General features: G+C 29.1%; 5 protein-coding genes across 5 annotated transcripts; 1 reads left to right on the top strand and 4 right to left on the bottom strand.

Moving 5' to 3' along the window:
- Positions 1–142: 142 nt before the first annotated feature.
- Positions 143–6,013, bottom strand: LOC145750051 (TBC1 domain family member 14-like). The gene is made up of 13 exons (XM_082565974.1): positions 5,264–6,013; positions 4,636–4,842; positions 4,384–4,467; positions 4,220–4,302; positions 3,985–4,102; positions 3,324–3,430; positions 2,838–2,918; positions 2,473–2,567; positions 2,259–2,330; positions 1,653–1,781; positions 1,278–1,387; positions 1,042–1,145; positions 143–811 (listed from the first exon to the last, which is right to left on the bottom strand). Exons 1-13 carry the CDS (start codon positions 5,956–5,958, stop codon positions 612–614), a joined length of 2,085 nt encoding a protein of 694 aa, XP_082422100.1. The 5' UTR covers positions 5,959–6,013; the 3' UTR covers positions 143–611.
- A 3,104-nt stretch (positions 6,014–9,117) lies between these two features.
- LOC145750304 (inositol monophosphatase 3-like) lies at positions 9,118–12,740 on the bottom strand. Its single transcript, XM_082566301.1, has 7 exons — positions 12,468–12,740; positions 12,021–12,175; positions 11,464–11,610; positions 10,952–11,117; positions 10,712–10,813; positions 10,230–10,385; positions 9,118–9,691 (listed from the first exon to the last, which is right to left on the bottom strand). Exons 1-7 carry the CDS (start codon positions 12,478–12,480, stop codon positions 9,450–9,452), a joined length of 981 nt encoding a protein of 326 aa, XP_082422427.1. The 5' UTR covers positions 12,481–12,740; the 3' UTR covers positions 9,118–9,449.
- A 351-nt stretch (positions 12,741–13,091) lies between these two features.
- LOC145750708 (uncharacterized) lies at positions 13,092–13,415 on the bottom strand. Its single transcript, XM_082566794.1, has one exon. It carries the CDS (start codon positions 13,413–13,415, stop codon positions 13,092–13,094), a length of 324 nt encoding a protein of 107 aa, XP_082422920.1.
- A 411-nt stretch (positions 13,416–13,826) lies between these two features.
- Positions 13,827–21,424, bottom strand: LOC145751515 (integrator complex subunit 13-like). Its single transcript, XM_082567689.1, has 15 exons — positions 21,118–21,424; positions 19,948–20,062; positions 19,554–19,736; positions 18,820–18,986; positions 18,518–18,604; positions 18,028–18,262; positions 17,515–17,668; positions 17,295–17,384; positions 16,913–17,121; positions 15,994–16,194; positions 15,764–15,900; positions 15,391–15,534; positions 14,999–15,099; positions 14,435–14,609; positions 13,827–14,141 (listed from the first exon to the last, which is right to left on the bottom strand). The coding sequence occupies exons 2-15, from the start codon at positions 20,047–20,049 to the stop codon at positions 13,997–13,999; spliced, it is 2,130 nt and encodes a 709-aa protein (XP_082423815.1). The 5' UTR covers positions 20,050–20,062; positions 21,118–21,424; the 3' UTR covers positions 13,827–13,996.
- LOC145751516 (uncharacterized) lies at positions 20,274–21,473 on the top strand. Its single transcript, XM_082567690.1, has one exon. It carries the CDS (start codon positions 20,591–20,593, stop codon positions 21,461–21,463), a length of 873 nt encoding a protein of 290 aa, XP_082423816.1. The 5' UTR covers positions 20,274–20,590; the 3' UTR covers positions 21,464–21,473.
- The last annotated feature ends 196 nt before the right edge of the window (positions 21,474–21,669 follow it).

The raw sequence follows: 21,669 nt of genomic DNA, 5'->3' as shown, positions 1-21,669 counted from the left end.
AATAGTTCAAACATGTTCTTTTACACAACTTTGTTTAAAAGGGATGATTTATAAATAAGAAAAAACACTTATACAGATTAAGTAACTCTTTTTTTACAAACATAATATTTAGGTATACTAAGAATTAATATTAAGTGGAGTATATATATTTAAAAAAAAATGTTTTTGAATAAAGAATAATAAGGTTTTGCTAGATAATCATTTGGAACAAAATTTAGATGATTAATTTTTATTTTAAAATAAAGAATCTAACATATTATTACATTTTAATGTAAATATCCATAATTTTAAAGAAAAATATTATAGTACGGGACAGATATATCTTGTTTAATTTAAATAAACAAACTACATATTTATTGCAACCACATCTAAATTCCTAATTAAGTTACCACAGTGCATTTAATGATAAGATGTTAGGCTTTTTGCTTTTCTTCATAATATAAGAAAAAACCCTTTATAAATTTCGGAAAAGATTAGCCAACACAGAAAAAGTAACTAATATTATGAGTAACGCTTTTTGAAGCCTACATTTTCAAAAAATTTCAATCAAAAACCTCTAGCTAAAAGGTTTTGTCATATATAAAAATTCCTCACAAAAAATTCAAACCCTATCAAGAAATTGTGTCATCACGTTTCAATAACAACAAAACGTCTTTCCATTTTCTGTTACCACGTGACACCATTGTAATGGTGCTAACAGTTTGAAAAAGTTGGGTTTCAGTAAAAGAAGAGGAAGGTAATCTGGTTAGGAATTGAGCTGCGTAAATGAATTCGAGTCTGAGCAAGTGGGCGGAATGAATTTTAAGAATTGCTGTAAGAAAAAGGAAAAGAGAATAAGATCTTAAAGTAAAATTGTTTTATTTTTGCATTTATACACACTTGCAAATTTGTGTTTTTTTGGATAATTTAAACATTTAAAAAAATATACCAAAAGAAGGTTAAATATTTAAATAACAATTTTTAGAATGCTAAACTGTATAAAACAATAATGTAATGACGATGTTATAAAATTTGAGAAAGTATATTTTTTTTAATTCTTACCTATTGCTATTTTAAATAAAAATTCTTCCCCATCCCTACAAAACACATCCCATACTCTGCAAGCAGTGTCCAAACTTAATGCTTTACTAAACATTGTAAAAATCCTAAAAAAATAAACGAATTTAAAATATTAAAAAGAAGTCATGAGTTTAAAAAGAAAAATCATTAAATTTAAAATAAAAAAAGGTATGCCAACTGTCAAAATTAATAGTTTAAATTCAATTAATCAAACTTACCAATCAATAAGATACATGTCTGGAGTTAAGTTATGTTGCTTAAAGTGGGCAAAAAGTTTGGGTAAATTTTCTTCAAAAAAAACTTCAAATGAAGCAAAATAGGATTTCATCTGACAAAAAGTTAACATATTTATAAAAGATAATTTTATGGATTTATAAAAAATAACTATAAAAGATAAACTGGACTACTCATAGGCTTCAATAAAACTATATATGTTAATGTAAAAGATAAAAATTGTTTCGAAAAATGTGAAAATACATTATTAACAATATCTTATATATACACAATTTTTTTCTTTTGCTTATAAAAAAAGTAAATCTAACTTTAAGATCTAAAAAACTTATTGATCCGGTTAATAAAAATTATTGATTTACTTTTTCCTCGTCCAAGCGAAAAAAGGCAACTTGACAAGGTTTGTTAAGTAAGTTGGTGAAGGTTATAAATGCGTCAGCTGGTTCCATATTTAAGAGCAACATTGCAGCCATAAACGACATACCCTGAACCTTGAATTGATAAATATTTAGATTTAAATCATTGTATATAACATTTTAAATTCATATTTGGTTATGTTATATTAATTACCAGTTGTTTATAACAAAAAAAACATTTTTTTCTCTTAATCATAAATTTTAATAAATATTTTAAATGTACATGTCGTTAAATCACAATTATTATGCATTAACATTGGTTTATTATTAAACATTATGTAAGAAATCATCAATCACGATGACTAATTGGCTTTAGCATGTCAAATATATTGTTTTGACAGTGTACATTTTAAGTGTAGGTTAAATTTAGGATACACAGAAAACAGTAAAGAGGTCATAAAATTTGGGTAATAAAACAATTTTAAATGACCTCAAAATAAAAAAATAATTTTTTTTATGATATATATTTATTATATAATTTTTTGTTTTTTTTACTATGGGCAATCTATTATAGGTAATAACTAAAAATAATTTAATACTTGAATGACTTACATAACCAACATCTGGTCTGTAGCAGGTATAAGCCCCAAGAATATCATGCAGAACATCATAATATGGACCACCCTAACAAAAAAAAACTTAAGTAAACACAAGCTTATTGTTTTGAGCTTTTATTTTTATATCAACTGAATACTAAAATAATATTATAAATAAATACAAAGCACATTTTTTTAAATAAGCAATACTTGTATAGTACTATACTAACCTTTTGAAATATACACAAATGAGGAAAGGTTCTGGAAATATCCAACCTAATTAACTCTAATGTATTTTCCCTGTCCGCTGCCAATGATTCTGTGTCTGAAATTTAACAAAAATTGTTTTCAATTTCATGGAAAAAAAGTTTTTAATTTTAATAAAAATTAATTTACAGAGTAATTTAAAACAAATATATTTAACTTAATATCTATCAACTAATTTAGTTCAGTTATACCAGTTGACTGATAACTTTTAAAAAATTCTTAACATATAAAAAATTTAGTAAAAACGTTAAGAAAAAAAAAATTTTTTTCATATTAACTAATAGCATATAAATTATTTAAGCAAATAGTTATCATATTAATATTTTACCGTCGCCCCCTCCCATACTCTGCGTTTCTTGAATGTATCTTAATTTATCATGAGCTCGAGTTACCATTATTGCATATAAATCTAAAAAATGAAAATGTAAATTAATATGTTTTGGTGTTTTTTAACAATTACATTGTTTTAAAAACATCACATATAAAAAATGTAATGAATAATTTACAATTTCTATTTTCGTGCTTTGTATTTAAATTTTAATTGTTTTTAAGGTCTAGTACAATGTAACTTAGGTTCATATAATGGAGCATAGAAAACATTTAAATTAGTTCAATTTTTGGGCCTAAAATATAAATAAAACTGCTGTTTGTGGTGCATAGGTAAATTATTCTAGGCAAACATAAGTTTTCAATCTTATTAGAACAATTAAAATGTCGACCCTAGGGCAGGCTATCAACCAGTTTGATCCAATCATTTTACATTTATTAGTCACTATACTTCAAACTATAAATAATATAACAGCATATAACTAACCTTGTGTTGTATTTAGTTCATTACCAATAGCAAGTTGCCACACTTTTCCTCTTACGTTAGGAGGAAGACCTTGCCACCATAACTGCCTTGTATTAGTTGATTGATGCCTGTTAACAATAAACATCTTAAATATCATGAAACAACCTTTTTATAACCTTTATATCACACATCTAACTAAGATAACAATATAAATACAAAGAAGCATAGTGTAAGAAGTAACAATAAAGCTATAGTGTCAATATTTTTGTGGAACAAAATTAAATTAAAAATAATTAAGATTTTTAGTAGGTTATTTTATAAATTTGTCCTTAAAATATAATTCTGGTGTTGTAGATTTGCATATCTTAAATAATAAATAATAAAGGAAAATTAATATAATACTATTAAATTATTTTCAACTCAGAATTTGCTTGAAAAGATAACAGGAATGCTTAAATCACACTCTAGAATCAACCCTCCAATTTTAGGCAATGTTTAATAAAGAATCTCATAATTATATAATTTCTAATACCACTATTCGGGCCAGGCGAGCATGGTATTAACATAACAACACTTGAGTTAAAGCATGTAGAATTAAAATTTTATTCTTTAAACAGCACTGTAACAATTTTTTTTCCTTAAAATAAAAAAAAAACATTTCTAGAGGTTGTTGTGTACTTACATTATTTCCCAGTTTGGCAGAATTTCATTTATCCAAACACAACTAGCTGAAGATATAGAAGCTTCTTGTTTGTGCTGTTCTTTAATTCTTTTTTTCTTTTTTAATATATCTTTTAACTCTGTCATAAACATATAAGCCGATTTTATTAACCATTTTTTTTACTTTTATGTAATAAAATGTAAATGGTAGTATTATATATATAGCATAATAAGGAAAAAAAACAAATTTAAGTTACCATTTTTCTTGGCAAGTTCAACCATCTTTTCATACTCAATTTTATGTCTTTCTGCTTCTTCCGAAGACTTTTCTGGCAAGTTACTATGAAAAACAGCAAACATGAAACAAAAATACACGGCTTTATCACAAACAAAAAATGTCACAAAATAAACAAGGATTTACCTTGGTCTGTTTTCTAAGATTAAAGCTGTAGTTGACAGAGGCTCTTCTGGAGTTTTACTCCACCAAAATCTTCCTTTACTTTTACTACAAAAATTAAAATTTAAAATCAAAAAATGGAAAACCATCTTATATGGAAGCCGTTAGCCTATGTTTAATAATAAGTTAATCTGTTTTTTAATAGAAATGCTATAAAAATGCCTTCAAGAACTGGTTTTTACATACACAGAAAATCAAACAAAAAAATAAAATTACCTTTTCAAACTTTCTTTAAATGAATTTTTAATATTTTTTAGACCAGAAAATTCAGAAGTTTCTTTTGAACTATCTTTATTGTCTTCAGTTGAATTAGGTCTATTAGATTGATAAGGTGAATGATTGTTCATAAGTTTCGATCTGGACGGACTATTTTGATTTGAACTAGTTGCACTTTCGATTGAAGTATTTTTTGGCGATGAAATCCTATTTTAAGAGAAAAAAAACTTAATTAAAATCCAAGACAAAAAATCTTTTTTTTTTTGCAAAATTTACAAAGATTGCATTAACAATCCATTAAAGGTAATTAAAAGTCGAACGTAAAAACTTATTTATTCCTTTCAATTAAATAACCCCCGGTTTATAAATTCTTTTTTTTATATTAAGTAGTCAATATAATATTGATTTTTAAGTATGCAAACCTAGTAGGCTTCTTAGCAGGTATTACTGCCATTTAATAATAGTACTTACAAAATAGTCCCTTTAATAACTGGCCACTTATTTAAAAGTAAATAAATTAATAAATATCAACTCCTTACTCAAGGATGCCCTATGTTGTCATCCTCAAAATACAAACTAAAAAAAGGTTTAAACTTTGTGTGTATGAATAATGTTCAAGCAAACATACCATCCAAATATCGAGCCAATACTGGGTCTACTTGATTGTTTTACCGGAGAAAAATTTATACTATTTTCTGATTCACCGTCGCTGGGTACATTCACTGTTTGCAGATTTATATCAGTAAATTCACTTGATAAGTCATCAATTTTGGAAATAGTTTTAGTAACATTTGTATTATTATTTGCTTTTTTTTCATTGTCGGTTAAACTTAAGGATGAAATATTTTTGATATTTTCGTTGGATGAACAGTCTGTTAAATTTATATTTTCTGATGGATAAGATATTTGTTTATTTGAATCTAGTGAGTGTCTTCTGTTTTCATTTTTGTTATTTAAATGATTAAAATTGCTGTGAGTTAAAAATCCATTTATTGGTACCGAACTTCTTTTCACAGTATTATTATCCTTATTTAAAACAACGTCACTTGAATATGATTTTTTATGAGCAATTGGATTGCAAACTTGCCCCGACCAGGTTTCGGATCGTCTTTTTATTTCAAAATTGGGATTTTGTTTAAAATTATTATCATTTATTTTATTATCAACATCTACTATTCCTGTGTAAACTGATTTATTCCATTTCGATAGTGGTAAAGTAATTTCTTCTTGAACAACATTTAAAGTTGCAATTTCTTCATCCGAAATATTTCCGTTTGTTGGGATTCTAGATTTATCCTCAATATTTGACATAGTAGTTGCCATAACCGAAATAATTTATATTTAAAAACATGGTAAGCTAAGGTAATTCATTTTAAGATTTTCACACTAACAACAAAAAAATTATTAATGTTTTAACTTATATTAGCTGATTAGTTTTATATATATACAGATAAAAATAGGCTTGCAACTTTTTTTTTTTTTTTTTGTATATATCTTTATCCTCGATGTGGGAAAGTCAAATGCGCGACTTAAACATAGAGTAACATTAGTTACTCCGACCCAGTCTCGAGTTGCCTGTGGCAGTTTGGAATATTATAGATTATAATTTCCTGATAATTATACTGCTGATTAAGTGGTGGCTCAGCAGGAGTTCATACCGTTTATAGCCAGATAGCGCTTTTCTCAAAAGCGCTACAGCATGAGGTCAATGGGGATTAAACTCACAATCCCATGTGTGGTGTAGCAAGTGTTCTTACCACTACACAATGCTGCCGGTAACTAAATATGATTAATCTGCAGGGTACAACTTATATGATATACATATATATAGAGGGAAAAAAAAACATTCCTTAAATAAACATTACCCTAATTTTCTACTAACAACTAACTGACTAAAAGCGTTAAATTTTGGCGTAAAATTAAACCCTACGCTTTACTTTACCCTTAGCTGCTTAGACCCTATTCATTTAAAAAATAGCTATGTTATTAAAGATATACATCTTAACGCTTTTTTACGTTAAAGGCATGTTCTGCCTAATAAAAAAAGAAACATCTGCCCAGTCTGCCAGTAAGATATTTTAAAACTTTAGTGAAAAAAAAATGTTGAAAAATTACTAAAAGTTGGAATTGAAGCTGTAAACATTCCGGGTCCTTTACGGTCCCGGTGGCAAAATAACGGTTCCCGGTACCTTTATAATAATGATATAACCCTTAATGTGTTTTCTAAAACTCTTTTTAGTTTTAAAATAATGCATCAATTGTGTCTATTTTTCTTGTTAAAAATATTTTCAAGCAATGATTTAATTTATTACATTTATAATTACAGGATAATAACAAAAATATTTTAGATAAAAATGATTGTCGAAATATCTTATATTAAAGGTTGTATAGATTGTGTAACACAATTTGACACTATTCAACTGGTTCTTGGCTTCGTTCTAACGAGTCAAGTTCTCTCAAGAAGTTGTCTTTATTAATCTTTCCAGCGAAGATAACATAAGTGAATAAATCGTTGTCATCTTCCGTGGTTACGTCCACTTCTCCTTGGGGCTCGTTTTGATACAATTCGACTCCGGAACGTTTGCTAGGAGCTCCATTCCTAGTTCAAAAGAAAAATAAATAATTTAATAACTAACAACGGCAATTTTTGACTGTTAAAAAAAAGTCTCTAAATAAAAAATTAAAATTTAAGATTAATTTAAAAAAATTAATAATAAAGTGCTACCATATTAAAAAAATTAACAATGTCTTTTACTAAAAATGTTGAAAGGGTAATTACCGTTTTCCCATAAACTGGCGTAGTAATCGATTGATGGCTGCTTGGTCAAGATGTTGCGTGCGAAGACTGGTAAGATAATGTGTGGATAGCGAGCGCTTTTGAGGTTTATCAATATCTGATGCATCTTCTTGGTCTTCCGTGTTACTTAAAGCTTGCAAATTCCTTAAAAATAGAAAATGGCAATATTTCAATAAACATAAACAAATAAAAATGAAAAGACACAAATTCACTACGCTAGATTTTTGAATTAATGTTTACTAATGCCTGCATATACGACACCCTAGCCTATGACAGCTAGACTAAAATAATTTTTTTTACTGAATTTTTTTTTACCTTAAAAGATTTTCGTTGTCACTTTCTTCTGGTATAACAGCAGCACAAACGACTTCGTGCAGGCAAAACGTCGTAACAGTAACGAGGCAAAAAACTTGTAAAAATTTCATGTTTTGGTTTAAAGTTCTTGTAATTAATAACCCTTTTATTTGCACAAATTATTTATTGAAATGAGTATTTATATACACTATAAAAAAGCAAAACATTTTCGTAAATTAAACTAAATCGTTTTCATTCATTAAAAATTTGTTCCTATAAATCTTATGCAACACTACTTTAAGCTGTTAGTTAATTGCTAATGAAAAAATACTGAAAGAAGACTCCTATTTATACCCCTTTGGACACGCTATCGGGGGTCTATGACGTCATTCCTTGAAAAAGAAAACAACTAATTTTCAATTACTCTTTATCACAAACGTCCTTCCTCGCCATAAATTATTGTATTGTTTGTTTCAATTTTTACGTGTCATGACATATATTAGCTCATGTCGTAATTTTTCTTTAAAACATGCCATATGGCAGGCTTCGAAATTTAGCTATAAAATTCAAAATGCTTCATATTTAATGGCAATTTAGATTAGCTCAATCGTAAATTTATGATGGTTTGTAAACAAATACGGATCTTCGAGGTTAGTAACAAACTGTTTGCGAAATGTGAAACACGGCTTTACAAATTGTTGATTCCGGTTCAAGTGTTCTATAAATATGGCGAATTATTTTAAAATTTGCTTATAGCGAATGTAATCATAAAACAATTAGTAATCAGTCATGTAACAATTTATAACGGTATGTTTACTTTAATTTTTTCACAGCGGGGTTACGCAAAAGTCGTATTTGCATAATAATTTTAACATATGTTTTTATATAACTACAAATATTTATTGTTACTATGACGACTATATTTTTTTTTTCAAATTGGTAAATCTAAAACTTTAGTCACCAATTTTGTAAGCGCAACGTTTAGCCATTTACAGATTATATAATATATTAATTTCTTTTTGTATATATCTTTATCTTCGATGTGGGAAAGTCGAATGCGCGACTTAAACATAGAGTACCATAAGTTACTCCGACCCAGTCTCGAGTTGCCTGTGGCAGTTTGAAATATTATATATTATAATTGCCCAATAACTATACTGCTGATTAAGTGCTGGCTCAGCAAGTGTTCATACCGTTTGTAGCGCCTTACTTAAGGGCGTTACAGCATGAGATCAGTGGGGATTGAACCCACGACCTCATGTGTGGTGTAAAAAGTGTATTGCAAAGTCTTCATTAGTTCTTAGTTTAACAGACTTTTAAATTTAGATAAATCAGTCTTAATAAAAAAGTTACCTTAAACTCAAAATACAGAAATATATAAACATTTTCATTTAGAAAGTTTACTTTTATAAATAATAATATAATATTAGCAGGTTATAAACACCCATAATAGTAAGAAGACAGGTATAGTACATTTGTGTGTGCAAGAGGTGTAATGTAATAACCTGGTCAATTCGAGATATGTCACGTGCATGCTTCATTAAAGAAATTGCAAGTACCGATTTTAAGTGCACAAAAACAAAGAGTTACACTACTATTTATCACTTCAATAAGTTAGTTTGAACGATAGCGGCACAGCGGTTTAAAAAAAATACTACACTTCGAATTGGAATTTCAAGCCACGTGACTCACGAATTACACAATACATAAAAAAATGGCCGCTTTAAAATTCTTTAGATAGTTTTTCTATATAGTACGGATGCGAGTTAATTGCAGCAACTATGCCGCCCTCGTTTAAAGGTGAACCAACAGCCGAATAATCAATTTCTTTTCCTTTTAAGGTAGTCATACTACCGCCGACGTTTCGGAGTATGGCGTTACCCGCGCAAACATCCCATTTCTTGATTCTGGTAGTGTGAATATACACCGATGCTATTCCATTAAAAAGTGCTAAACTTTTGTAACCTAAAAAGTGATCATTAAATTGCATTAAGGTTTTTCTTTTATATTGATTTGAACTTTTGGAAAAGTTTGTCCTAATTTTTGTTACAAAATCACTTTTTACATAATCAACAAGCACTTTGACCGACAGCATGGTGTAGTGACCTGCAGCATGGTGTAGTAGTCAGAACACTGGCTTGACAACATGAGGTTTTGGGTTCAATCCCCATTTCTTTCATGCTGTAGTCCCCTTGAGTAAAGCGCTATAAACGGTATAAACTCCCTGTAAGTCAACACTTAATCAGCAGCTTATAATTGGCAGGAATTATACCCAATAATATCCCAAACTGCCATGGCAACTCAAGAATCAGGTAACTGATATTACTATATGTTTAGGTTGTGTAAGCAACCTTCTCACGACAAGAGTAAATTAATGTTAAAAACAAAACACCACATTAAATAAATCAAGTAAATATATATATAATTTTTAATAAATACCTTATTCGAAACATAATGGGTGTTTATACAAAAAAAGCAAACAATAAAAAAGACAAATATTTACCAGCACCACCAGCTTTTACTATGTTAACTTCACCAAAAACACTTCTGGCCTTTTTCTCAACCTCCCCAGCATGAGATAACGAAACAATTATGTCATGTTTGTTATCTGGGTTGGAATTATCCTTAATATTTGAACCATGGTCCACCCAAGACCAGTCTAATTCATCGAAAAAATATGTTTAAAATTATTTTTAATTGAAGTGGGTTATATAAAATATTAAAGTATAACTAATGAAGTAATAAGAAAGTTAAAAAATTTATTTATTCTATTCTACAATTTTATAGGACTAAAAGGGTAAATAAGTATACTGGTATACACAAAAAATGGATTAAAAAAAATCATTAAACAGGATTTTCAACATTTTTAAAAATAAACAAGCCCAAATTTTTTTAAAATGAATAAAAAACCTTGGTTAAACATATAATCTTAGCCTAAGGGTGAATTACGCAAATTTATACAGATAAAAAAAAAATAACACTCACAAGTTTTTGGTGGTTTTTCCAATGGTTTATTAATAATTCCCATAACGGGAACCCCCTTAACTGCCACACATATCATAGTTGTTACATATTGAATAAGGTCCTCTAAATAAACAATGCAAAATATTTTTAAAATGTATAAGGCAACACAAAATGTAATGTATCAGTTTTTATCAAAATTTGAACGTTTTAAATTCAATAAACAATTTTTTTTATAACAATTTTCACATTTATTTATTATACCTGTAAACTCTTTGGTGGCATCTAGTGGATCCACCCACACTGTAATATCATTAATATTAATTTTTTCATCTGAGTTTGTTAAAAGATTTGTGACATCAACGTTATATAGTGGAGGGGGTTTTATATCTTCACCAATTGCTTGCTTATCTTTTTCCTCTGATACAACCTAAATATAAGCATCATTTAGGCCTGGCATATTCTTAAAAGTATGGTTTATGAGAGTGTTTCGAGATTTTTGGCAAGTTATTTTAGAAATATTAAAAAAAAAACTAGCAGTCATATTGTTTTAATGATTGAAAAATGTTGTTATTTAGTTAAATGTATATTTATATATACCAGTTTAGCTATTTGTTAAAATGTTATTAAAAACATACATATACATTTTAAAAAACATTGGTTTACACCATATAGATTTATTATCATTATCAATATTATAACATAAGCCTTTTGACCAAGGTTACTACTTTTAATCTTTTTAGTTTTATTACAAAAAATGGAGATATATTTTTTACTGTAAGGTCAGGATAATATTTTCCAAACGATTCCATTATAGCTCGATGTGAGTTGAGGTCACCAAGAGTAAGAGGGTCATCCACTCCTTCCAATGTTTCCCCTTTACTTTCTTGGTCTAACATTTTTGACTCATGGACCATTCGAACCTTTATAAAAATTGTAAAATAATAGTAAATAATAAATCATATTAAAAATGTTAACACACAATATGGGGAATAATTAAAGTGAAGAAAAGACGGGGGAGGATGAAGGCACTAAAAGGAAAAGAGAAGGGGCTTAAGGGATAGTGTTTTGCACTCATTTTTATTAAGCAGATATTGTCAATGCTAAAAGGTGGGATAATGTTAAAGACAATTTCTTCTGTTTACTAAAATGACTGCAAAATACTTTCCCTTAAGCCCCTTCTTCCTTCTAGTTAGTGCTTACATTCCTCCTTGACTTCCCTTTACTCCTTCCTTTTAGTATTGCCCCACAATATGTATATTTACCAAATACTAAATACTTATTTAAACTAGGTTATAGACTTTTCTACATGGTTACTAATTTTTAAATTTACTTGATTTCCTCCTCTTTCTGCAAAGGCAATACTCGATATAAGTAACGCATGCATGTCCACATATTTTTTCTCGTAAGTCAATGTAGAAAAATAATACCAAAATCCTAAGATCATCACTCCAATTAACACAAAACCAAGGGGAGAGATTCTGATGCCTAAAAAAACAGTTTATAAAATAAGGTGGCTGTAGCAATAAATAGAGCAAAATAAATTGGTGTAGTGCCCTTGAGTAAGGCGCTATAAACAGTATGAACTCCTGCTGAGCCAGCACTTAATCAGCAGCATAATTATCGGGCAATTATAATCTTTAATATCCCAAACTGCTACAGGCAACTCAAGACTGGGTCGGAGTTACTAATGTTACCTCATGTTTAAGTGGCGCATTCGACTTTCCCACATCGAGGATAAAGATATATATAGCCTACACAAAAAAATTAATTCACTTACCGCTTGGCTTCATATTTAGTTTTTGTTTCTTTTTTCGATTTTTAAATTTACAAAAAGTATAATAAAATTTCTTGCCGTCGAAGTCTACCACAAAAATAGGTATGCAATCCTGTTAAAAATCCAAAAAATATATAAAGTTTTGGAAAAGCTATAGATTTTTATCAAACCAGATATAAAATTTCGCATATCTGCCTTATTGCTTTTAGCAGTTTTTAAAAATTTCTTAACTGCATAAAATACACAAAAAACTAAACTTAATACATCAAAAGTGTATTGAAGTTTTGCTAGTTAACCATCCACACCGCGTGCTCACTATTTTTAAAGACGTGGCAGCCATTCCTGTTTCGTTGTTTACATTTTGGATATAGCAAATACTTTGAACTTAGTAGAAACTTTTAAACTTTTTAAATCAATTCCAACTTTGATAACATAACAAAAGTTATATTTTGATTATTAACAAAAAACAATTTGTAAGCACATTAAATTTATATACATATTGGCACAAGAAATTTACACAAATATTTTATTTCACTCAAACAAAATGAATACAACAAGGGCAATACATAACATACAAATGTAACGATTATCAACTTAATTAACTCAAAGGATCTGCTTTTTTAATTTTTATGTGCGGGCCATTGCTTGCTCGTAGGAGTAATTGGAAGGTACAACTTCTCTGTTATCTTGAATCAAGGCACAAAATGGACAAATTAACTCAGTTAGGTAATCGTTCAAACACGACCCTTCAATATCCATCTTTTCTCGGACTTTTCCTCGAACATAACCTCCAGCAAAACATCCAAAAAATAAGTAAGCTAATGTGCACAATTCACAACTTTCTCCAACGTGCTCGGCAGTCTGCCCATTAGTATAACACGGCAAGAAAAATGTGACCACACAAAGCTTGGGATCATCAAAACAATTAAACAAGGGATAGGTAAACCCCATTTCAATTTTGGCAATATATCTAATTGTATTATAAAAAAAATAATTTCTGTTAAAATGTTACTTCTAATTATATCTATACAGGCCTATAAAAAAAGTACATTTATCTCTGTCTAAATCACCACCTGTCCATAGCCTATACCACGTAATTAAATAGGAATACATCAGTTATGTTAATGTTAGGCACCAATTAACAAAATCAAATTGCATTTTGCAATACCAAACATGCCACTAAAAATCTTAAAAAACTTGATTTTCATTACAAACTTTATTTAACCGCGTAATCCAATGCGCGCACCCTCAATTAGTTATTTTCTTATCAAACGGATATCCCTGTATTATTTAACGACCCTGTAAACCAAACCATCATTTAAGCCTACGTAGACAGAAATAAATAGTTTATGACAGGCAAAATAGTGTAGGTAGCATGTGTTTTATATACACTTTTTGATACGTATATTTTTCTCAAATAAACAAGTCTTTAAACATTCAAGCACATTTAGGCGTCAGTTGTTTGGTCAATGAAACTACAAAAAAGATATTTATTTAAGCCCCTTAACAGTTTGTCGTATTGCCTTCCTAGGTCACGTGGCCGCGTTAAAGTTTTTCTTTTTGTCTCTTCCCATTTTTCCTTGGGGTGTAGAACGACCGCTTCGGTTACCAGGATTAGGGCTGTTTGCACCGGAAGAGGTACCGCGGTGGTGATGAAAGCGATGGTGACCATGTTGCCTAAATTAAGTAAAAATAAAAAATTCAAATTATTGAAGATCAAATCAATAAACCTAAAAACACATTTATATTAGATAAACACATTTATTTTTTTTAAATTACGCTGCAAGTTTTTATAAAAAAATGTTTTTTTAAAAGAATACACTTTGCATTGGTATTGCAATTAAATAAATTTGAATTAAACTATATTAAAACGCTCAAATCCTGGTATGGATTCAAATAAACCAATATGAACCTAATATGTCAATTAGTATTCTAAATTAAAACATAATTAATCAAATCAAAATTGTTACCTTTGCCCTTGTCGATCTTGGTTGCCTCCAGTGTTGGCATTTTCATTTTGTTCGATGTTCGGATAAAGTTTTGCTTTATTTCCATCACTTGCAAGCCTTCCATAAAATTCCACATGACGTTGTGAGTTGATGTTGTCGATACGCTGATTCCACATATTCAATAACGACTGACCACCTTCGTTAAAAAATAGTAAAACAAAATTATTGGCATATTTTAAAGACAGATTTGTAAATGTTTAATGAAAGGATTTTATATATTAACATTAAAACATAAAACACTCTTTGTTGCATGGGGGCCCGTTTTTAATACCCCTAAGCTGTAAAATACTTGGATAAAGATATAAACAGAATAAACTTCCGCTGAGCGTAAAATAAATCAGCAAATTTATTATCGATAAATTTAAAAAAAAAAGTCTTTCAACGTAAGGAATAAATAAAAAAATAATGGATTTTATGTAAACTTCTATGAATAGAAACCCTGTTTAAATCTTAGAATGAACTTTATTATAAAAATACTCAATAACAAACTTATTTAAATACATTTTTTACTACCCATCAACTTACCTTTTTGAGACCTAGATATAATAACAACATCATCATTTCCCTTTTGTTTTTTCAAGGGTGGAGGTGATTCTGGAGACTCGAACACTTCAGATGATTTTGTTCTTAATTATTTAAAAACAAATATATATATATTTTCAGTTAAACATTTCTTTGCTAATTTTGGGTATGTTCTCTAGGTTCTGATTAAGTGAAAAAGGGAATCACTAAATCTTAATTTGTTTTTAATTCTCTGTAACTGTTTAATATTTGCGTGTAATAAAAACAAGAAAAGGTTATTTAAAATCAATTTAGTTAATATAAGATTTATCATAAAAAATACATGACAAATAAATTTGAAAAAAGTTTCAAATAAATAAAATTTATATACACAATAACAAGACTTGTATAGTTACCCCGATGTGGTGATTTCCATGGGTTCAGTTCTCCCAATACATGTTAACAAGCAATCATAAACTTCCTTGTGCAACTGTGAAGTTGTGGAATGAGCTTGTAATAATTTCTCCAACTCATTCCACATCTGCCTATATTGTTCATCTCTTAAAAGTTAAAATTAAAAACCAATCAAAACCGGTTTTTGTAAAATAGGCAAAAAGGGACAAACAAAAAAAATCTTAATTCTTTTTGAAGTTAATATTTATTTACACCAATTGTAAAAGACTATTTTTTACAGCTTAACTCTAAATTTTGTAGTCCCATTTCCATATTCTTTTGAAGGCATTTAATGTACATGATCACCACAAAACAAAGTAAAAAATGTAAGTTTACTTTTTTGCACTTTTCGTTGAAGATTGACGAGAACTCTGATGATTGTTTAAGGGTAGATTCGAACCTTCTCGTTCCATTTCAATTAAGCGATAAATTGATCTTTGACAATTAACCACATCATCGGGTGATAAAGAGTCCTGAAAAATAAAATAAAAATATTAATGTTAAAAAAACTTAAAATATTTTTGTTAAACAAAATTTTAAAAAATCAACAAATATTTATATCTTACCTTTACTATTAAACTCAACAGAGGATCAAATGTACTTTTCATGTTGAAAACAATTGTTTTTGACATTACAAGAGGCCAACCTTGTGTCAATCTGTTTAGTTTAGCAAATGAATAATCAATAGGCAGAATCCCGGTTTTTAACTTTGCTAATTTTCCTTGCAAGGGAAAAAGTTGCATTTCTTTAATAACTTCTGTAAATTCCTTTAAAATAGAAAGTCGATTATTTTTATATTACTATGTTTAAGTGTGATAGAAAATTTCAAAACTGTTTTTGTGGGTTCATTAATTGCTGTTTATATGACCGGCAGCTTGGTGTAGTGGTAAAAACACTTACTACACCACACATGAGGTCGTGGGTTCAATCCCCACTGATCTCATGTTGTAAGGTGCTTGAGTAAGGTGCTGTAACTGGTATGAACTCCTGCTGAGCCAACACTTAATCAGCAACATAACTACCGGACAATTATAATCTATAATATCTCAAACTGCCACAGGCAACTAGAGACTGGGTCGGAGTAACTTATGTTACTCTATGTTTAAGTCCCGCATTCGACTTTTCCACATCGAGGATAAAGATATATACAAAAATAAAATGGTGTAGTGGTCAAAACACTTTATGTCACTAAATAAGGTCCTGAATACGATTTCCACATTTTTAATGCTGTAGCGCCCTTGAGCAATGTGCTATAACTGGCATAAACTCCTGTTGATTCAACACTTAATTAGTAGCTTATTTATTGGACAATTATGATCTATAATATTCCAAACTGCCAAGGCAACTCAAGGCTGGATCTGGGTAACTGATGTTTAAGTCATGAAGTTGACCTTCCCACCTCGAGAATATATAAATATATATATAAGAAAAATGATACATAAACCCATATTAAACTTATTAGTATTGGTATTACAGAAATCTTACATTAATTCTATAATCAGTGACTTTGCCTCCGGGTCCATCAGTAATAGAAGGTGGGTCTTCAAACGGAGCCTGACAGATCCCCAAAGCATGAAGGAAAATGTCTGAGCCCCGACATGAGATCATGTGGGTCATTTTCTTGGACCCCGACACACTAGTCCCAGTTCCCCCGTCCACCCCCTTTTTCCAATGCTCCAGTAAAACAGAGCGGCCTAGGTTGATAAGAAAAGTTTAAAAAATTGAAAGAAGTTTAAAAAATTAACTTTAAAATAAAAGAATTCATCTAGAAATGTTATTTTTGTGCTTGCTTTAGATAAGCCCTTTAAAAAATCGATTGGTATTTAGAGAATAAATTTTGGTTTGTTGTTAACGATAATTGATTTACCGTTTAATAAGAAGTTAGTAAGGCAGAGTGAAGGGCGACTATTAACATCAACAGGGCTGATTCTTGCGGCTCCAGTACAGTGGTGAAGTTCTAAAATAGAATTACCTTAAAAAATTGTACTTTTAACATCAGTAGTCAAAATTATATTTCTGTTATTTGAAATAAATTTTGCTACCTATTTAAAAATTCAAGTAGTTTTAATTATTTTAACTCTACTGACCATTGACATTAATTTTTGGTGTACACCATTTAAGAAGCATGGTTGAAGTCAGTTCACCATCTCCCATGAACAACTCAGTTAAATTGGTTCCTGGCAATCTTTTGTGCAACAAAAGAACATCATAGTTTGCTGAGCTATTTGCATGTTGTTCCTCCTACATACAACATTGTTAATGAAGGTTTATGCAGCCATAAGTAAACTTTTTTTGTGTTAAATATTAAGTATTACCCAATTTACAAGGTCAAACAGAACAAATTTTGTTTGAAAATTTTAAGTGTTGCATTTAAAAAAGTCTTTTTTTGTTTTATGTATATTTCTAACCTTGATAGGGAAGGAACTAAATTTTATATTTAAATTAAGTCTTGAACAGAATTTTGGCAGATGGTAATAATATTATATATAGTGCCTAACAATTTTTTTAACTGCATTTGGAATTGGCAGAGGTTTGTATTTCTTTTTAGCACCTAACTAAAATGGGGGCCCACTTCAAAATATTACCAACCATTAGCATACCTTCATGGGAATTCCAGTAATACTAGTAACTGACAAATCATAATGTCTCTGCACTAAGTTGAGCATACGGTTTGCAATGGAAATTCCATGTCTTGTTGATTTTACATCATGTGATTCAACATTAATCTGAGGATCTGTAGATATCTGAGTGGTAGATTGTTCTGTTATGTGGTAATTTACACCAAAGGGTTTGACATGGATTATCACTAACTCAACATTGATCAGTGGTAGACATCTAAAATTGAATTTATTATTTACCTATTTGAAGGATCACTGATATTAATAAAACAAAAAAGAGTAAATAAACAAAACCAATATCATGGTTTAAAACATAGATATTAGATTATCACACAAAAAATATACAATTACATTTAAAAAAAAGCTACTTGTATTGATTATTTGCAAACTTTATTATGCAAATGACCAAAACTAATTGATAAATTTTAATTACAAAAAATCAATATTTCAATTACAACTTCAATTAAATCACCTTGTTAATGGAGATGGGGTATTTTTTTCATTAAATTTTTTTACTAGATCAGAGAAAGAATCAATTAACGCCTTTTTTGCATTGTCACTGAAAAAAAAATTCCTATTTTTAGTTGAACATTTTAAATCAACCATACAAAGGTATATATACATACATTTAAAGGTAACACAGATTAAGATAAACCACTTATAATATTTATAAAGTTTAATTGGAAAATTAATTTATTGAAAACCGCAGTGCCAGTAAAAGAATTTATTAATAAACAAAAAAATCTTTATAGTTAATCAAATTATTTAATTTACTTTTTTAGTTGTGTTATGCATATAACTCTTCCTTGATTGACAGGATTTTCAGGGTCTTGTTTGTTAGTAAGTTCACCAAGTGCTTCTATCGCTGACATCAGCGCAGAATTTATTGTCGACTCCTTTTTGTTTGATGGAGGGCCGACAGAAGCAAGAGATCTCATTAGCTGAAATGGACATGATGTTTCGATTTAATGAAAACTGCAGTTTGAACACTTGGCCAACATGGCATTCACCAGGTAAGTTTATAATATATAAGTTTTTTTAAGTGTGTAAAAATCCAAAACCCTAGATTTTAATGATTAGGCTAAAGGGTAAAAAGGGTTTTATAGACAAAAAATTAATATTTTGGTGTGTAGCTTAACAATATAAGACAACTTAACTAGGCCTATTTAAACGCCTTTTTAAATAGTAAAGCCAAGTAAAAAAAATGTTATGTATATTAACCAAAAATGAACTATCTAATACATCTATACGTAATAGAGTTTATGAACCAACATACATGTACATATATGTATGTCCAATTTATAAACTGTAGTGTGCAGGTAAATTATCATACGCAAATACGTTCATCGCAAACCTAATAAGACAAACTAAATGCTCTCCGTGATTGGTGCCAAAGACCAGCAGACTTAATTTAAACTCTTAAAATTTATAAATAATAAAAAGTTTTGCAACTAGATAATAAATTTTGCATATAAATAAATTATAAAAAAAATTCCGAAAGAACCTACATGGCTCATAGTTTGTTCATCTGGAAGCCACGAGTTTAAAGTTTTGAGATTTGACCCGCTAATAATAAACCTTAACAACTTCTCGTCAGGAAAAATATCCCAAACTATTCGACAATATTCACATAATGCTTCCGTACAACTTGACCACACAGACTTTGATACTGGTGCTAATGGCACACAACCCTGAAACAATAATAACGAATTTTCTAAAAATAATAATTAATGGTTTTATTTTAGTTTATATCATTTACAAAACTATTTATTTTAACTACGAAAGAATTGTCTACACATATAAAAATAAAAAAAATTACTAACAGCACTTATGTATAGTTCTTAACTTGACTTGTGTACAGTTCTTAACCTTTATTTATTAAAAGTATGATAAAATAAATACCTGAGGTCTAGATTTTGTAAATATGTCAAAATTAACCATTTGTTCGGAAGACTCCGACATTGCAGGGCCATGATCCAACACAAAAACAGTTTTGTTGTCCATGCTTCGAGTTTACCTTTAAAGAAACAAGCACACGTAAGTTTGGTTCTGTCGTACGTGGTTATTAAAGTCAACACACTCTATCTGTCTATTAAAAATAACAATTTAATACCTGCCTCAATAAAATCGCTACAGCGAAGTAGCAATGGTGGGGAATCCCCAAAATAGGCCACCGTGACTATTTCCAAGAATTAATTCGAATTCGAGTAGCAAAGTTTAAAAATTTGTTGAAACGTTAAAACAGTTAAACAAAAAAAAACTTATTTGTCTATGGGCGCGCTTTTTATATGTTGAACCTTATTTAGGTTTTCAAATAACTTGATAAAATCAAATATATGCTGAAGAAAACTTGTTTTAATTGTATCGTGATTTAAAATTCAAAATTACGTATTTTAGAATACAAAAATCGTAGTATAGTAGTTAAAACACAAATGCTGTCTTAAAATAAAAAATAATTGTTCATTCACCTGTAGTTGTATGTAAAGTGTTATGTTTACTTAGTGTTTTGTTTTATTACCTGTGACACAAATTTCCTTATAAACTTATGTTATACGTAGGAAAAAGTTCATTATTTTCATTTAAAATGTGGAACAAAAGAGTTTCTGTTAATAGTAAAATTTTAAAACTTGGCTATGGTATAACTTGCCCTTTGCAAAGATCTGAATGTAAAGTTTTATTGGAGAGCAGCCATCAAGATTTAATAAAGTTGGAAAAATTATTGGGGTGTAAATTCAATGAAAAAGTTGTACTCAAAGTTGGTAATGGTAAAGATATATTAACGGATATACTGGATAAGTTTTTAGAAAAAATGCATTGCGAATCACAAATTGAAATTGATGTTAAATTTCTTGAAAACTTTAAAAACTTTGTTGTAGGCGGAAATGTAACTTTCTCGCTAACTTTATTTGAGTTTACGCAAGCCATTCCATTATATGAATTGAATATAACTCAGTGCATTAGCATTGCAGCAGAATTCAAAGAAACTGGCACAGATTTTTTTAAACAAAACAACTTTGATGTTGCAGCAAAGTTTTACAGTAAAGCTTTAAAGTATATATTGGTTGGCCTTACCTGTGAAAATATTCCAACTGAAGATAAAGGCAATGCCGAAAGCATGCTAGCAGTTCTGCATTCAAACCTTGCTGCATGCCAACTAAAACATGGGTGCTTTTTAAAAGTTGTTCAAAACTGCACTGACTCAATTGCAATAAATCCTAATTCAGTTAAAACACTTTATAGAAGAGCAACTGCTTTAATAGAGTTAAAAAATTACGACTTGGCTCACTCTGATATTAAAAATGCTTTGTTGTTGGAGCCACAAAATACGGCAATTCTAGCTTTGAAAAGTAAATTAAAGAAGAAAAATACTTTTGAAAAGTCTGAACTATCACAAAATTTAAAAACCATGTTTGTATGACTAAAATGCCTTAATCTTTTTACTTCTACGACTGTACAATTTTTCTATTTTTGTACTAGAGTTTACTATTTAATAACTACCACAAAGAGTTGCTGTTTGCTTGGTAACTCTAAGTTAAGCATTTAAAAATATTCACAAAATTTTTATTTGTTCACAACCTAGGTATAAAAAAAGTTTTTTATCATTTGTGGTTAAACTGTTATCTA

The sequence above is a fragment of the Corella eumyota genome, chromosome 4 (genome assembly GCF_963082875.1).
Source record: "Corella eumyota chromosome 4, kaCorEumy4.1, whole genome shotgun sequence".
Taxonomy (NCBI): domain Eukaryota; kingdom Metazoa; phylum Chordata; class Ascidiacea; order Phlebobranchia; family Corellidae; genus Corella; species Corella eumyota.
Note: the sequence above shows the minus strand (reverse complement) of the source record. Positions and strands in the feature narration are given on the sequence as shown.

Bases quoted from the DNA above. Each gene is read 5' to 3' on its own strand.
- LOC145750051 (XM_082565974.1), bottom strand. From the start codon at position 5,958: ATGGCAACTACTATGTCAAATATTGAGGATAAATCTAGAATCCCAACA. The intron at 3,431-3,984 runs GTAAGTACACAA...TATTGTTAACAG, and splicing joins CTGCCAAACTGGGAAATAAT to GCATCAATCAACTAATACAA. The intron at 2,331-2,472 runs GTTAGTATAGTA...TTTTTTTGTTAG, and splicing joins ATTTGTGTATATTTCAAAAG to GGTGGTCCATATTATGATGT.
- LOC145750304 (XM_082566301.1), bottom strand. The intron at 11,118-11,463 runs GTAAAAAATATA...GCTTATATTTAG, and splicing joins AATATTATCCTGACCTTACA to GTTGTATCAGAGGAAAAAGA. The intron at 10,814-10,951 runs GTATAATAAATA...TTGTTTATTTAG, and splicing joins TGCCACCAAAGAGTTTACAG to AGGACCTTATTCAATATGTA.
- LOC145750708 (XM_082566794.1), bottom strand. From the start codon at position 13,415: ATGGGGTTTACCTATCCCTTGTTTAATTGTTTTGATGATCCCAAGCTT.
- LOC145751515 (XM_082567689.1), bottom strand. From the start codon at position 20,049: ATGGACAACAAAACTGTTTTTGTGTTGGATCATGGCCCTGCAATGTCG. The intron at 15,901-15,993 runs GTAAGATATAAA...TTTATTTTTCAG, and splicing joins TGTTGAGTTTAATAGTAAAG to GACTCTTTATCACCCGATGA. The intron at 15,535-15,763 runs GTAAACTTACAT...TTAACTTTTAAG, and splicing joins TCAACGAAAAGTGCAAAAAA to AGATGAACAATATAGGCAGA.
- LOC145751516 (XM_082567690.1), top strand. From the start codon at position 20,591: ATGTTATACGTAGGAAAAAGTTCATTATTTTCATTTAAAATGTGGAAC.